At 27.6% G+C, this 18,802-nt stretch overlaps 1 protein-coding gene across 1 annotated transcript; it reads left to right on the top strand.

Annotated features, from left to right (window-relative positions):
• Window positions 1–13,916: 13,916 nt before the first annotated feature.
• On the top strand, window positions 13,917–18,099 carry LOC108480477 (protein NRT1/ PTR FAMILY 6.3-like). Its single transcript, XM_017783494.2, has 4 exons — window positions 13,917–14,147; window positions 14,249–14,466; window positions 14,563–15,134; window positions 17,091–18,099. The coding sequence occupies exons 1-4, from the start codon at window positions 14,036–14,038 to the stop codon at window positions 17,944–17,946; spliced, it is 1,758 nt and encodes a 585-aa protein (XP_017638983.1). The 5' UTR covers window positions 13,917–14,035; the 3' UTR covers window positions 17,947–18,099.
• The last annotated feature ends 703 nt before the right edge of the window (window positions 18,100–18,802 follow it).

The raw sequence follows: 18,802 nt of genomic DNA on the forward strand, positions 1-18,802 counted from the left end.
AAATCAAGACAACATGTGTTTAATAAAATACCAATTTTGGGCGTCGCGAGGGTGCTTATACCTTCCTCGCGCGTAACCGACTCCCGAACCCTAAATTTTCTCTGGATTTTAACGTAGACCTAAACTTAGCCTTTTATTTGTTTTAATAAGAGATCTAATAGGTGTCTGATCACACCTAGGAAAAAGGATCGGTGGCGACTCCCTATTTATTTCAAAAATCAAACGTCAAATTTCAAACTTTTTTTCAATAAATCGCCACAATTAGCGACCAAGCTAAGCTAAAATTTTTACGTCGCTACAGAGGGAAGCTCCATAGAGTAAGATTGATGAATATGAACCGCGTTAATAAATATTGCGTGTTAATCTTTATTCTCTCATTACTTTGCTCCTTACTTCACTTTATCACAAATTGTTTTGTCCAACTATATGTTTCAATTCTAACAATCTAAACATTAAATTGGAACAACTATAAACCAAAGCTTTTTCACAATTATGAATTTTTAACTAAAAAAATAGACATTATATAATGGAAACCAGCAACTTATATTGACTTAAATCAAGTGATTTTACACATTTCCATAATTTTTTAAAAATAATTTATATTTTAATAATCAAACCATTAAATTTATCAAGATATTTATACTTGTTATATATTAATTTTTTTAATCAATCCGATATATATATACCATATCGATATAAAAATTGTCTATATTAATATATATTTAATGGTTGAATTTTTTATTTAAAACAAATAGTTAAAATTCTAAATTTATTCTAAACTTAACATGTATAAAATCTACCTCAATAGATAATAAAATATTAAAATTAAATTATTAAATTATTAAAAAATACGAAGTAATATAAAACAACTTTTAAGTTTACATTCATGTAGGAGGAAAAACTAATCACCTTTATCACTTTTTTTCCCCAAAAGTTCCCCTATTCTCTTTTTGGCATTACATTCACATGTTTATTTTTCTATTTCCCTTGATGGTGGCGAAAAGTAAGAAAAAAGAAATAATATTAATTTTCTTTGTGCACTCCACTTTCTCTTGTTCATCCCTTTCCGGCTTTAACAACAATAAACCTCAATTGTGGATTTGAAAAGGGATTAATTGGTATGATTTTAAAATGTGATGAACCAGTACATTCCCAACACTTGGGATCATGCTTAATTATTCACAAAATTGTAATGATGCAAGTGATTTTAAAACGACTTTTGAAATTTTGTGCCAACATGATTTAACCCAAATAATATTATTTATTTTACTCGAATTTATGTTTTTTTATTAATAATAATATTATTATCAATTAATTTAAAATTCAATCGATTTATAGCTATAAATCTAGCAACATAACAAAATTGGTTCTTTGACCATATAAATGAGTTAGCATGCCATCTGCTAATCAATCAAAAGAAGTCGATAAGCATGTTGGTTTAATTGCCACATCAAAGATGACATATTATTTGTCCCCAAAGAATTTTGATACGTGGACGTGGTGGATGATGAAATCTTTGGTTATCCTAAATGTCCCAATAGTATTTGGTTGACTTATAACAATTTTTGCCGACCATTCATGGATTAAGCTTTATATTCTTTCAATGGGGCAGATACATGCAACCTTATTTCTTAAAAAAATTGGTTTAATTTCTAAACATTTTCTTCTATTATCGAAATAATTTATGAGGAATCAAGTCGCCTGATGAGGTTTCTAAATAGGAGAAAGGATTATATGAACCTGTAATTCCACATCATCCCTATCTCTTTCTAATAGGAGAATGACAAATCAATTTTTTTCTCCTGAATTTCAGCTTTTTTCCTCATGGAAAAATTCAAATCCAATTATAAAAATGCTAAAAATAAAGAGGAAAAATCTGATTTGTCAGAAAAATCTGATTTGTCATTCTCCTATTAAAAAGGGATAGAGATGATGTAGAATCACAGTTTAATACAATCCCTTCTCTGTAAACAGTTATAGTTGAGCCACTTGTCATATCTCATCGAGCCTATTGGCTCTTGAAACTTTTTAGGATAAACTACTAACAAAACTTTTAGTAAGTTTGATCAATCAATTTGACAAAGTTATAAAATGTCATTGAACTATTCAAAATTTTTTATTTAAGTCACCATATGATTCAAAAGTTTTTATTTAATTCATTGGGCTATTAAGTTTTTGTTTTTTTAATCCGGTTACCAAGCTCTAAACAGTGATTTGACAATAGGTACAATTGATCAATACCCATGATAAGTAAAAGAAAATACCCTAAATCAAGTCAATCTAATGATCGGTGTTGGAGATTGGAAAAGAAAACTATTTGAATTTTTGTTCGCATATTCATGCCATTCAAAGTTGTTAATTTCATTTAAAAAAATAAACTACAATTCGCAAATTCATGCTATATTCAAAGTTGTTAATTTCATTAAAAAAATGAACTACAAAAGATGAGAATAGGATCTTTCGATTAATGCAAAAGATACAAACAAAAAAGGCCATACAATAGCGATTTTGATAGCCCGATGACTTAAATGAAAGCTTTTGAATAATTCAATAAACATTTTATAACTTCTTAAAATTAAATGATCAAAATATAAATTTTTTAATAATTTAATAATTTTTAATAACAAAACAAGTTATTCGGATTTTAACCCTATTAATGGAAATTTTAAGTCAACAAAAATCTTTTCACACTCACCATTATTTAATTGACGGCTCTTTAAGAACTTAATATAATCATATAAATCTACTCACGTTTGTCACATTTTTCCAAATACGTCCAATTATTTTCTGCCATTTCTTCCATATGTTTATTTTTTCTAATTTCCTTTGATTGTGGCGGAGGGTAAGAAAAAACAATAATATTATTAATTTCTCTTTCAAAAATTAAATCCTTAATGCGTAGATTATTATTTTAATAATATGTAGATTTTCAACACAATGCGATCAACTTTGTCATCTTAGATAATATAAAATTAAAGAAAGGTAAAAAATCAAAAAAGTAGTATCCGAATCGAAAGACTAAACATTCCCCACACTTGGAATCATTCTTAATTATTGTGGACCTTTTCAAATATTATCCCTAATTGTGCATTTCATGATATATTTATGTCTCGTTTGGTTACAATAATATAATATAAGGGAAAAAATATTTATTACATGTGTATTATAATGGTTAGACATAAGGTATCTTGTAAAAGATGAGTCAAAACTCTTATAAAAAATAAGATCTATTCAAAATAAGTAAAAAAATTTCTTCTCTTTACTTAAAATAAGTAGTCGGGGTGATTAAATATTACCAATTAAATTAGTTTATTACTAATTCATATACTAAAACAAGCGTAAAAATAATACTACAACTAAACGTAGTATTAGTTATTAAGTTGAGCGGTATCTTCTTTTGAAATGGTTCCCAAGCTTTGTGTTGGATTGTTTATTTTTTAGGTTAATTTGTAAAGTAAAATTTTAAATGGTACCTATACTTTATGTTTCTATACTTTTTGTATATTTGGACTTTAGTTATTATACTTTTATTTTTAAAATTTTACTTTATCAATTTTTTAATTTAAAATTCAGGTTCAATTATCAATACCATTAAAATTCTTCTGTTAAATTCGTTGATGTGACATTTTGTAAAAACCTCACTTGATATCAAAAATGACATTGTAATGAACTTGAATTTAACAAAGAATTTAAACAGAGTTAGCAATTCTTAAAATTTACATAAGTATTTTAACGAATATAATTAATGATATTATAAAAGTTGAGGTATCAAATCATGTTAAAAATTAAAGTATACTGATTAAATCTCAAATTTAAGTGTAATATAAGAACCAAATTATATCATCTCAAAAAGTAGAAGGATTAGAATTGAAAATTAACCATTACCTTATAATTTAAAAAGAAAAGAAGAAGAGAAGAGAAATATAGTACAAAAACATTATTAAAATTTTAACATTATTTATTTAGTTATACTTTGCTACTTAAGTGAGTATTTTTAAATTTCAGATTTCAAAATTATGTTAACATTATTAAAATGGAAGATTATTTTGTTAAATTTCACGTTCATTACATCATTTATTTAGTTACATTGCTATCAAATGTGTATTTTTATTTCAAAATATTTAACAATGTTAACAATTAGACCTAAATTTTGAAATTTAAAAAGTAAAGGGACTAAATTCTTAGAAATAAAAGTGTAGGGGCTAAAATTTCAAATCTATAAAAATAGATGGACCTATGGCTTATTTTAACCTCGATTATAACATAATGTCTGTCTGAAGAGAAGTTGTTGCTTCTTCCTCAAAAGGGAAGGGAAGACGCGCTAAGAAAAGTATTCTAAAGCCTATAAATACCAATTAGAAGAAGACATAAAGGGGCAATCAGAGAAGATCGAAGAGCGCCATCGGAATCAACTCAGAAGTGGATCTCCCTCAAGATCGAAGATCTCTATTTAATTTCTTTCGAAGTTTTATTGAGTTTATTTATGTCTTGTGGTTATCCTAACTTTGAGATGTTTTTATTCAAGATTATGAACTAAATTCCCTAGATACCTAAGGGAAGATGAAACTTATGATGAATCTTATTATTTGACTTCTGATTTACACAATAAATATTTTATTCTTGTCCTCAATAATGTATGATTATTTATTGTTTTAATATTTCTCGGGATATTAATTCATGTTTAATGTGCATAATTGAGTGCAGTTGCATGCAATACTAGAAATAGGACGACATAAATTTACCGGATTAGAGTCAAATCTAATAAAAGAATCCATAGATCGAGTTAATGTGACAATAAGGATTTTAATTAGAAAGAGGTTTCAATTAATCAACCTAGAGTCAGTTGTTCTTACTCTCAAAAGAGGTATTAACATAATTTAGGGATTTCTACGGATCAAGACACAAGTGAATAAATCGTTTAATTCATATTTATAGTAATAGGTGAAGTCGAGGTGGATTCTTTCCTGGGTATTGTCGATCTCATTGGTTATCTTAGATTATTTTCCTATTTCATTCTCTGTTGCAGTCTTAGTTTGATTAGTTTAGTAATTTTAGATTAAAAAAAATCACTCCAATTTGTCGGCTAAATAATAGAAAAATGGTAATTACTAGTACTTTTAGTCCTCATGGATACGATATTCCCTACTCACCATAACTATACTATTGTTCGATAGGTGTGATTGCCTTAGCCGTACTTATAGTTAATTTAGTGACCATTAGTTACATTGCTAACTTCACTGTGGAAGGCCAAATGTGAGGTATGAAAAAACTATGGCACTATAACAGTGCGAATATAGCTAAATCCCTAAGAAACCAAATAAAGATAAAACACATTGATAGAAAGTAGCATAAGAGAGACGATAGTTTTTGACGGAATAGTGTTTGAAAAAACACGGATACGATCTTTAACTACAAGTGTGAAGACAACCTAAGAACCCTGCACTTCCTCTATTTTGGTGAAGGACACATTTTCTGCAAACCATCTCGTGAAATACAATTCTTCTTAAAAAACAGTTGTTCTTGAACGAGGGTTATTATGACATGTTCATAATGTGAGTTGTTTTCAACATGGTTGTTCCAAACAAGAGCTATTACGTGGTGATGCTTTTTTTGAGAGAGTCTATCCCGAATAATAGCTCTTCTAGAAAAAAGAAAACACAATTGTTTCAAATAGAAGTTGTTCTTAACAATAGTCTTCTAAACATAGTTGTTCTTGCAACATAATTATTCTAAACAAGAGTTGTTCTCAACATGAGCTATTCTCAAATGACAATTACATCAGATGAAAACAGTTTTAAACTAGAGCCTTGATTTGAACATAGCTATTCCAAACATAACTATTCTCAAACAAAAGTTGTTCTAAGCAACAACTATTCTAAACAAGAGTTATTCTTCCAAGAGAGAAATTAAGTGAAACAACATTGCTACTTATTTCGACTTAATTTTGTTATTAATCTTGGAAGCGCAATTTTCTAAAACATGATTTTATTCATCTTTAAAAATAGATAAAATATTAATAATCAAAATCAATATCCAAGGAGGGAAAGAACATACTAAAATTTATAAAGTTGAATAATTCGCCACTCATCAGGTATTGCAACAAAAAGATAACTTCACTATCTCCAAATAAATTATTAATTAATTAAAAGAATTTTCAAACTTTTACCAAAGGAATAGGAAATTTTGGGATGGAAAACAAAAGAGCCAAGCCTCTTATAATAATTTGCCTATCACCCTATACATCATATAAACAAATGACCATGAGTTTAAAGTTCCACATATCTTGCAAATAACAAATGTGTGATTATAAAACAAAGCGAAATTCAATGTGTCAATTTTTCTTTTTCTTTTGCTTAAACTCCACTATCAATATACATGATAATATTTATCCTTAAACTTGTCTCTATTATCTCAATATTATTTCCATGAAAGAAAATATTATGATAGCATTAAAATAAAATTTTGATGTTATGAGCATCTAAATGAGTTAGCATGTAATGTTATAAAAAGAGTGACACCATATCATTTATATCCCTTTTTAATAATTTAATGTCACATTAGTATTTTTATTCTGAATTTCAGCATTTTCAGCTTAAAAACATAAAATTCAAATGAAAATATTGAAATTCAGGACAAAATTGCTGATATGACATTAAACTATTAAAAAATGATAATATATTTGTTTCATACAATACTTTCTCGTAGAAAGAACTTGATAAACATGTCGATTTATCTTCCACATCAGAGATGACAAATCATTTGCTCCAAAAGAATTTTAATGCATGATGGATGATGAAATCTTTGGTTACAATCTAACTTCCTCTAGTTAGCATATTTATTTTATCATAATCGCCGTCCATTCATGGATTAAGCTTTATATATTTAGCTTACAATACAAAACCCCTTACGTATGTTTTCAATGGACAAAGCCTTGGGGAAACCCTATTTATTATTATTTTGGCCCAACAAAAATTTGTTTAATATCCAATCATTTTATTACAAGTCGACTAATTCACTCTCTCTCTTCTATTATATATGGAACTGTTTTAGTGAGAACTCAATGTAACCTAAGTGGTTTATTATATTCCAATTTTTCGAGGGTTTAAACAGCTATAATTGAGCCACTTGTCATGTCTTGTCGAGATTTATATACATATATATTTATTTAAAACTTGTAGAGTCTACTGGCTCTTGGAGAACTTGAAGCAATACATTCAACGAATTCTTTACAATTATAATATTCTACATTCCGTGGCAAGCCATTGCATTCCTTAAGAGTGCCAACATTAATACATTATAGTATGTTTATCCAAAAAAATTATATTATAGTATGATTGTCATCTATTAGTTCCGACCTTTTCATTATATATCTTTTTTGGGTTGGGTTCTTTGGTCAACAAAATACCAAAATAATTGGCTTAGGGTTTCCAATATAATACTTTTCTTCTTTAGATTTCTTCTAGGCCACAATTATTATTTCGATTTCCGATATCAATTAAAATTTTATTTTAATGAAAGTTCTTCACTATTAAATTATAAGTTTGATTGATAATATAGTTTTTTTATAGGAATTCCTCATAATTCCATTATAATTTTTAAATAAGGAGATAAATCATACTTGAAAGCGTTTATATCTACATCTTCTTATACTGACAATAATATAACTATTAACATTGCTCGGACTCAATCCACATAAAATTTAATCAATTTACTTCTTAATAAATTCACTCCAAATCGAACGGATGAAGTTAGTGGTAAAGAATGCTTAAGTTAATGAGTAATTAGGGAAGACAATTCTTCCCTTTTATATGATTTTTTAAGATTGCATTAATTTCATTAAAATCAATCAAGCACTGAATTTTATAATTAAGTTAACAATTAATTCAATTTAGATTAATTAACTAATCAGAATAAATTTAGAGAACTTATATATTTACATAATAAGACTTAAATTTGGGATATTAAAATTCTCGCTGCTTCAACTTTACTGTTAAGTTACGGCTTCATTTACCCCTTTTATTTGATTATTGAAAGACATTCCCATTTGCATGTAATTATTGATAAATATTACATTTAATTTATTGAAAACGAAGATATATAATTACCATATTTCTTACATAGGCTATAGGAGACAATCTCTTGTAGTGCATGAATTTGGGGTAGCTGGAGGCACAAAATTTTTATTATCATATCCTTCCAAGCAAATTTGGTTAGGAACCCCAAGTGGGGTGACTGATCGATCACCTTACAATTTGATTCTTGCATTCTAATGGTTCATGAATTGGTTGACTTTTTTACACATAATTATGAACATCCTTATAAATGAGTATATAGACCCACTCATATGCATCATATTATTGAGAAACAAAAGGTTTTTATTGTAAATCCTTAAATTAGCAAAATTTGCTCAAAAGAAATAGCAAGTAAAGCATCTCTCATTTGTTTATTATAATTACGATTTAATTTAAATCTATTAATTTTGATCTAAACAAGAAAATCTGATTCCATTAATATAAATATGAGATTAAATCCAGTTTCACTATAAAAAGTTAATTCGATTCTGTCCATCTCAAACTCGAAATGATAAATAAAAGTTATCAAACTTAGAATTATTTGAATCTGCAATGACCGAATAACTTAACTCATAAAGTCAAATGATTCGAATAAAAAATAATTTAAATTTGAAATGATTTAATCCCAAAATTATTAGAACATGAAATATTTCAAAAAAATTAAAGCTCAAATTGATTCAATTTGAATTTGATCTTACTAATCTAATTCCATCAAATAATAAAATAATAATAATCATAAAAGGTCCAATTGGGTTATTTCTTGACTTAATTTTTTAGGCCGATTCCCTTCCATTGTTGTTTTCTTGGTAACTCCTTTGGCCAAAGAAGTTCTTTATTGAGAAATTTTTCGTGGCTGAAAATCGTTCCCAAAATGCTAATGCAAGGCATTGGAATCAAACATGTCACGTGTTTGAATTGTCAGTCTAGGTAGGTGATCTCTTTCTTTAGCCACGATTGCAAATTCAACCATCACTAAACCCCAAAAGCCATTACTAGAGAAATAAATATATATTTATATAGTCTAATGGAACAATTAGACAGAGACAAAAAGAAGAAGAAGAAAAAGCTAAGTTAGATGAGAGAATGAGTCTTACATTGATATCAATGTTTGTGTAGATCTTTCGTTTTCAATAATTACATCATTTTATTAATTAATTATCAAAAAGTAGGGGAGGAGTCGCAGATGAACCTGGACATTTGATTTACTTAGATTGTTCTGATTTATGATTTAATTTGAGTTTTGAGCAACATCATTTGAGTTTAATCGTATTAAAATGAGGTTATGTGAAAAAATATCTGATAAATTTCTTTCCCCTTCAAATTAAAGATGTGTTGGTTGTGTTTTGGACAAATATGGTTTAGTCTTAGTTTTTTTTATAGAATTTTTAGATTATTTGAATATTTATAATTTTCAAAGAATTTGTGCTTTTTATAATTTAAAAATATAACAATTTTAAAAGAAATCTCAATTTTTAGATTATTTTGGAATTTTAAATTTTTTAGAATTTTATGAATTTTATTTTTCTCATAATTACGAGCTCTAATATCTATTTTTTAATATATATAATGCTTAAAATCCTCAACCCATAAATAGGAGGATAATGCGCTTAAATACACTCCAACCAACCTATATTGATAATAATATTTATACTAATTAAATTAATACTCATTAATTTAATTTTTATTTAGTTGGAATCAATGATTTATTTCCTTGGTCTGATAGAACCCGTAACGTCCATGCACGACAAACTCCTTACGTAACAGGTTTACTAAATATAATATATATTTTGCAAAAGCATGTGAAATATAAACTTTCATAGGGATTATTTATAATATTTATATTTGATGTATTAAAATATTCTACATAATATATTGTTAATGAATCAAATTAATTACGTAAAATAAATCTGGAAGAGAATCTACCATCCATTTCTATTTAGGCGGGGATTTGAATTTAATATCTCAAATTTCTTTAGGATTTATCATTTAGCTAAAACTTTATTGATGTATAATTTTATTTAGGAATAAGTATCAAAATTATACATGAAATTTGTTTTAGTGCAATTATGTACACGAAATTTTGGTTGTGATTCAATTGTATATATTAAACTTTGATTTTGATTCAATTGTATATATTTAAAAATAAATATATATCTATTTATTTTTATATTGAATTAATATAATTGTTTGTGTGTGCTATAGATAAACTAAAATGTGCTACCTAGATAAAGTTGTTAATGATTTGTAAAAATTGAATCAAAGAAAAATTTCATGTATAAAATTGCATGAAATCAAAATTCATATATAAATTTACACACTGAAATAAAGTTCATGTGTAGTTTTATCGATTTTATTTAACAACTTTACTTGCAGGATGCTATATAAGTTTTGTTAAAAATAATAAACATCATTATAACCATATATTTATATTTGATGTATTGTCGGTGTACAATTTTATGCACCATCATTAATAATAAAATGACACATCGTTATTAATATAAAACCCAAAAAATATTTAAGGGTTTAAAAGAAATATAATTATATTATTTTAAAATAAATATTAATTATATTTATTAAACATAAAAATCAAATCCCAAACTCGAAATCTCAAAAAAAACTAGAAAGAGAAACAAAATAATTAAACTTAAATTTTAATTATATTTAAATAATTTTAATAGTATTTATTTTTAAGTCTTTTAATATTTTTATTTTACACCAATAATATTGTATCATCTTATTAATAACTGATGTACATATGACCTATGTACCAAGCAATGTATCAAATATTAATTGATAAAAAAGGAGAGATCTACTTACAAAGAATGTAAAATTAAAGTGGTTTTACACCTTTTAAAATTTCTAACTATTTGTTTTATATAAAAAAATTTAATCGTTAAATATATAATAATTATATCAATATAATATAGCTATTGAATCGGTTCAAAATTTTACATGCATTTTAAATACAAAAATAATAATAAATTTAACAATTAAATTATTAAAATATTAATCATATAAAAATTATAAAAATAAAATTATTTTGATTTTATAATGATATCAATAAATTTATAAAAGAAAAATATAGCATTTAAAACCATTGCACACGTTGTTTGAAATATTTGCCTTATACGGCGAAGTCGAATAGTTGATTTGTGTTATATCCAATGGCGATATACCATGTTGAAGCTTTTCCCTTTTTCGCATTAAAGTCTAATATGATGACACTAAAACTGCAAACCGCATAAACGTGTCTCTACATATATATACGTGTGCCAAACGCATCAACTTAAAGCAATATGCATCTGATATGGTGAGACTAAAACTGCAGAAAATCAATGACATATGGGAAAGCTTGGTAACACTATCACATGGAAGGGAAGAATATATATATGTCTATATGTCGCAAGTTTAAAACTTGGTATTTCAATAACCATTCATTTTGATATGAAAGAAAAAGCAAAATACTCAGAACATGTGGCACTGTAAAGTCTGCCATTACTCATTTCAAGAATTTTCGATGAACTGATATGCTATGTAGCGATGGAGTCAAAAAAAATTTTAAGAAGAGGTCAGAATAAAGTTGCATATTTTATAATAACAAAAGTGAAATTTTATTATTTTAATAGTCTATTTAAAACTTGACATTTCGATAACCATTCATTTTGCTATGAAAGAAAAAGTAAAATACTCAGAGCATGTGGCATTGTCAAGTCTGTTATTACTCATTTCAAGAATTTTCAATGAACTGATATGCCATGTAGCGGTAGAGTAAAAAAACTTTTAAGAGGAGGCGAATAAAGTTGCATATATTATAATAACAAAAGTGAAATTTTATTATTTTAATAGTCTATATCTTTATAATTTTTGAAAAATTAAATTAATTTTTTCTCATTCTTGGGGCCAAAGTGTAATTTATTATATACTAATTTAAATTTTTTAAAATTATAAAAGACTAAAGGTAAAATTTTTTATTTTAAGAGAGGTCGGGACCACTGCCAACCCTTTTAACTCCACCCTGCCACTATATGGTTGGTTTACTAAAAAAATGTATAAAGAAATTTTCACTTTGACTTTTGTATTTCTATTAATGAAAGAAGGAAAGTGCTTTTTCATCCCTAAGTGGTTAGAAAATTGGGAGGTGTTCATATTATTAGGGAATAGGTGATAAAAATAAATGTTGCTTTTAGTGTGATTGCTTTTTAATAATTATAATATTGATAGGCCAGAAAATATGAGTAATTTGGTATTTAATTTTTTTCAATTTTTTAAATAAAAATAAAAAGAAGAAACCTTAGACAATTAATTTATAGTTGTTGAGTTCTAATTTTCTACTTTTAGTACCTTGGAAAACAATTGAAAACATTATATTCATGTGGACATCAAGGCTTTCAAACTTTTGGTGTGCTAGGTTAATTCCCACAAAAAAAAGGGAAAAAGACTAGCAAATTAAGGAGTAGATGCAAAATTATTATTATAATTAATAGCATTTATACTAACTATTAAGTTTTTTTTTAATGTACTAATTATTAAGTTAAAATGATCGTAGACCAACTTCCATGCAAGTACAAATGCTTGTTGTTAGAGAGCAAGAGGAAAAAATTACTTTATTTCGTGGCTAGGAGGAGAAGATTTAGATTTTATTAATATTTATAATGTAAAACTTCAAAATATATTTATAATGTAAAATACTTAAAATTAAATAACCATTTTTATTAATTCATTCGTTTAAATAAAACCAAGATTAAACTTTTGTCGGATTCTTAAATAATACAGATTTAAACTTTATCATCTTTTTTCAGTATTATAACGATAAATAAAATTAAAAATAAAATTATATATTTAAAATAAAGTAAGTATTAAATTTTTTTCAAAATATATTATTATTCAATGCTTTAAAATTTTATTTTAAAATAAAACTCAAATTTCTAGATAAGATGACGTGGACACAAATAATGAAGGGTACCTCTTAGAAAATCCCTCAACTCACCTTAATTTATTTCTTAACCATGGTTTCCAAATTTCAACTTCCCAAGTGTTGATGGAAGTTTATATAATTACCAATCATTGATACAAACATGGTCCTACAAAAGTCTATAATGTAGGGTAGAGCTGTCATTTCCTCCTAAATGGGATTTCATCTCATCTAAACACAATTAATCAGCCAAGTATTATTAGCAATAGAATTCAAGAAGATAAAGAAAAGGAAATTTACATTAGAATTTGATTAAAATTTGTTGCTGGGAATTCTTCCTTTTCAACTTAAAATTTTACTTCGTAATATGAGAATAGTTAAATTAAATTGATAAATTTTAATTAAAATACTTACCGTTTTAATGTTTGGATTGAAATTTTAAATAAAAATAGAATTTGAATTTTTAATTATACATACTAAACTCTCAAATTTTGTAAAAGTTCAAAGACTAATAACATATTTTAATCTTGTAATTTCTTTTAGAGAGGATGGGATTATTTTTGAATTTAGACTATTAAGCTTTCAATCATATTTGAGTTTTTTTTATTGTTTTGGATTTAAGTTATTTTGGTTTAAACTAGTCGAGGTTTTCAATTAAATTATTTTAAACTTTGAGTTATTTTGATTTTAGATTATTTCGAGTTAAATAGTTTTTAATTCGTTTTATTTTCAATTCAGATTGAATAGATTAAGTTATTACATCAAATTCATGTTCGAATTTATATTAATTAATAGATTAGTTTTTGGATTGAGGTTAAAGTTCACATACATGAAAAAGTTTTATATTAATTTCATGAAAAGAATATTTTATTAAATGCAATTTTGAGTAGTTTGTAATCCGTGTCTAATTAATTAAAGCCTCTTCAATGTTCACTCGTTACTATAAATACACCTACCACCACCCTTTGCTCTCATTGTGCCACCATCACCACCACCACTCTCTTTTTCTCTCCTTTGATCTTCAACCCATTTTCACCTTATATATAAACCAATGTCCCTCCCTATAACACAAGGGAAAACCCTCCCCGATGCTTGGGACTATAAGGGCCATCCCGCCGAGAGGTCCACCACCGGTGGCTGGACCAGCGCCGCCATGATTCTAGGTTCATCTTTCATCATCATCGTTCATTTGAGTCTTTTTATGGCTTTAGTTTTAGACAATAAACAAACAAACAATTTGTAATTGTCTTTTTCTGTCTCACAGGTGTGGAAGCATGTGAGAGGTTAACAACTTTAGGTATAGCTGTTAACTTAGTGACGTACTTAACGGAAACCATGCATTTAGGCAATGCTACCTCGGCCACCACCGTCACCAACTTCCTCGGCACATCTTTCATGCTTTGTTTACTCGGTGGTTTCATCGCCGATACATTCCTTGGAAGGTACCTCACCATCGGAATCTTCGCCACCGTTCAAGCAACAGTAAGATCATTATCATCATTTTACTTTACAAGTGAAGCAAAACAATTATAAGTTCAATTATTTAAAGTATTAGTATCGTATGAATTATGTACGCAGGGTGTAACCGTCTTAACAATCTCAACAATAATCCCAAGCCTAAGGCCACCAAAATGCACAAGGGACAACGCCACAATATGTACCCCAGCAAGTGGCATCCAACTCACTGTTCTTTACTTAGCCCTTTACCTTACAGCTCTTGGGACTGGGGGTCTAAAATCGAGTGTTTCCGGGTTTGGATCCGATCAATTCGATGATTCGGACCCCGAAGAAAAATCCCAGATGACCAACTTCTTCAATTGGTTCTTTTTCTTCATAAACATAGGTTCACTTGGTTCAGTGACCATTTTGGTTTACATCCAAGACAATTTAGGACGTGAATGGGGCTATGGCATTTGTGCTTGTGCTATTGTGATAGGGTTAGTGGTGTTTCTATCGGGTACAAAGAGGTACCGGTTTAAGAAACTGGTGGGGAGCCCATTGACCCAAATTGCTACAGTGTTCGTAGCTGCCTGGAAAAAGAAGCATTTGGAGTTTCCATTGGATCCATCGTTGCTTTTCAATATTGATGATGCAGCTGAGGGGTTGAAGATGAAGAAGAAACAAAAATTGCCCCACACCAAACAGTTCCGGTTAGTCTTCTATTTAAAAACTCGTTTAACAGTTCATGTTGATTAACAGATACCATATGTTATTTGACGAAGGATTCATTAAAAAGGAAAAGAAAAAAAAATAACGTAAAAGGAGTTTATTTTGTAATCTAACCTAAAAGAATAATATGTCTATTTTTCATATAAAAATAAAATATAATCTGATTTTAATATAAGACTTTCCATAATACTTTTATTAAAATAATTAAAAAATATACATAAAGTTGAGTATATATATGGGAATAATTAAATACTTTTTATTAATCTTTCTTTTCATACAAACAAATAATTTTTTTAACGTAATACTAAAAACACTACAATTAATCAACCTATACCTTTCCACCATGCATCCAAAGGGATGCTAAATAATGAAAAGACTAAAGATTAAGTTAATGATTTTCAACATTGAATCTATTTAGGGTAACGTATCTAAAAGATAGAGTAGCATAATGCATAGAGTAGTGAACCAAGGATTAGGGGAATGGGGACCACTAATAATAAGATTACAAAGTAATGGAATATGATAAAGATTCAAAATATTATAGTTAATTAATTAATAGTAGCATTAATGTTAATGTTCCCAAAAAAAAATTAGGTGGCAAGCATCTACCTTATGGTAGGGTCCAATATGATAGATTATCCTCAATCAGTTGGGTATATGAAATCAATCAAAGAGTAGAATTATTGAAATTTCATAGGGTTTGTGGATATATAAATGACAACCCTATCTCAATCCCCCCCCCCCAACCTGCTCAGGATACTTTATAGTCTCATTCATGAATCCAAATTAGGTGACAATTAATTGGATAAATAGTCAATGTAAGTTAGATTAAGGAGTAGAAAATTTTTTAATTAAAAATTTTATCTATTTTACTGTTAAAAATAGTCATTGTACATCAACATGTGGTACATGTGATATACTATATGTAATTATTTAATTATTTTGTTAACCACACGAATTTTAATAGTAGAAATAATTAAAAATTTTAACGAAAGATGTTATTTACTTTTTAATTTAACGTATATAAATAATTTACTAATTTTAAATAAAAATATAATTTAACTTAATTCTTAATACAAAAATATTTATAAAACTTTTACTTTGGAAAACATATTTGTGTGTCATGTTTCATGTCCAAAAACAGACAATAAATTTTATATCATGAAAAATATATCATTATTGATGAAATGAATTTACTTAAATATCACTTCAACTTAATCTCGTAAAACTATTGAAGACATACGATTATATAAAATAAAAAGAGATCACGGGACATTAAGCCAGACTGTCCCCCAATTAATCCTTACCAATAAACCTTCCCCAGTTAAAATACTTTAAAGACACGTTGGCTTTAGTTGTCCGAAACCTGTTCACTTGCCTTCCATCACACTTTTTTTATTTCTCACATTAAACTAAAATAATAAACAATAAAAAAATTAATTAAATCAAAGAGTAAATTAATTATTTTTATTAAAAATTTCACCCATTTATACAATTAAAATTGATGTAGTTAATAAAATAACAAAAAATAACATATAACATGTCACGAATCCACAATACTTTTACATGTTATAAACATATTATATGTTATACAATTAATTCTTGATTTGGTCTATCAAGAAAATTTCTTGATTTTTGTAGGTTTATTTCCATAGCCAAACATACACGTTTCCTCACCATTTTAATGAGACTAGTAATGAAGCTTTTAAGTCTTCAACAATCAAAATCAAACCCAAATGACAAGAAACAATGACATTTCATGATATCTGAAAAATAAAATTTTCTAAACGTGTTTGGTTGGAAATGGGAAATAATTGATCAATTCCGGCTGGTTGTGTAATAATTGATAAAGTTGATAAGAACCCTTTTTTTTTTGTTTTTTTCTTTTTTTCATTGGCTGATTATTTTTTCATTGGTTTCAAATTGTCTATATACAGTTTCTTGGATAGGGCAGCTATCAAGGACCCATCTCTTAATGAGGCAAATAAATGGAACTTGGCTACATTAACAGATGTTGAAGAAGTGAAATTGGTACTAAGGATGTTACCCATATGGGCAACCACTGTAATATTTTGGACCGTATATGCCCAAATGACAACATTTTCAGTATCACAAGCCACAACCATGAACCGTCACATAGGGAAATTTCAAATCCCACCAGCGTCACTCACCGTATTCTTCGTCGGAAGCATTCTCTTGACAGTTCCGATTTACGACAGGCTTATCGTTCCAATCGCTAGAAAATTACTTAAAAACCCACAAGGGTTAACCCCTTTACAAAGGATCGCCGTTGGTTTAGTTTTATCCATTATAGCAATGGTAGCAGCAGCATTGACCGAAATAAAACGATTGAGAGCAGCAACTACGAATGGTCTTGCGAATAACCCATCCGCTCAAATCCCATTAAGTGTCTTTTGGTTGGTCCCTCAATTTTTGCTTGTAGGGGCTGGTGAAGCCTTTACATACATAGGACAACTTGATTTTTTCTTAAGGGAGTGCCCAAAAGGGATGAAAACAATGAGTACGGGTTTATTTTTAAGTACACTTTCATTAGGGTTTTTCGTTAGTTCATTATTAGTTACTATAGTTCATAAGGTGACTGGAAACAAGCATCCATGGCTGCCAGATAATTTGAACCAAGGGAGACTCTATGATTTCTATTGGCTTTTAGCAATTTTGAGTTGTTTGAATTTGGCGATTTACCTGGTTTTTGCTAAATGGTATGTGTATAAGGATAAGAGACTTGCTGATGAAGGGATTGAATTGGAAGAATCAGAAACTGCTTTCCATTAAACGAAAGTAATTTTCATTTAAGATTTTGTGTTTATGTAACTTTGTATAATTAGTTGCCAAGTCCTTCGAGCTTTCAATAAGTTTGACCTCCCTTTTTGATGTACAAAAAGAATATGGGAAAGGAATTAGCAAAAGTAGAATTCCAAGCAAAAATTATGAGAGTTTCTTTCCTTTTTATGATTAGCAAAAAATGTTGAAAATTTCAACTTTCTAACAATGATATATGTTGAGTATCAAAAATCAAGCTGACCACACATAAAATTATTTAATTTGTAAAATTATATCTGCAAATTTTGATTCGAATATAAATTTTGAATAGATTAAATCAAATGACTCGTTTGACTCACACAATAATTTTAACCAAAATCATATAATCAAGTATTAATCCAGCTCCACATGTTAACAAGCTGATAATCATCGAATCAAGGTTTCAAGGAGCAATTTGGTACTATGATGTCAAAAAGACAATTGATATGAAAGTTGACGAATTGGCACCTTATACTTCGGAAAAAGAAGTAAAGACATTGCACCTACTATGCAAAGACTAGCAAATTCAAATGTCGGTAAAGGTGACTAATAAAAGGGGGAAAAAGAACGTGATGAATCTCTTTCGTTGATCGGGTTTTTAAAATTTAATTTTCATAGTTTTAATTTAATTAGTATCGATAGTGTTATTAATATAAAAAATTTAAGTTTTTTTATTTAAGAATTAAAGAGAGGCTATAAATAATTTTAAGCTTATATAAAAGAAATAGATATAATAATAATCTATAATGAATTTAATGTTCAATAAAAATTATAATCGTGAGCTTTTAACTTTATTAATATTGTTGTTATTGCAGTGATCAAAAGAATA

Source organism: Gossypium arboreum, chromosome 1, assembly GCF_025698485.1.
Source record: "Gossypium arboreum isolate Shixiya-1 chromosome 1, ASM2569848v2, whole genome shotgun sequence".
NCBI classification, from domain to species: domain Eukaryota; kingdom Viridiplantae; phylum Streptophyta; class Magnoliopsida; order Malvales; family Malvaceae; genus Gossypium; species Gossypium arboreum.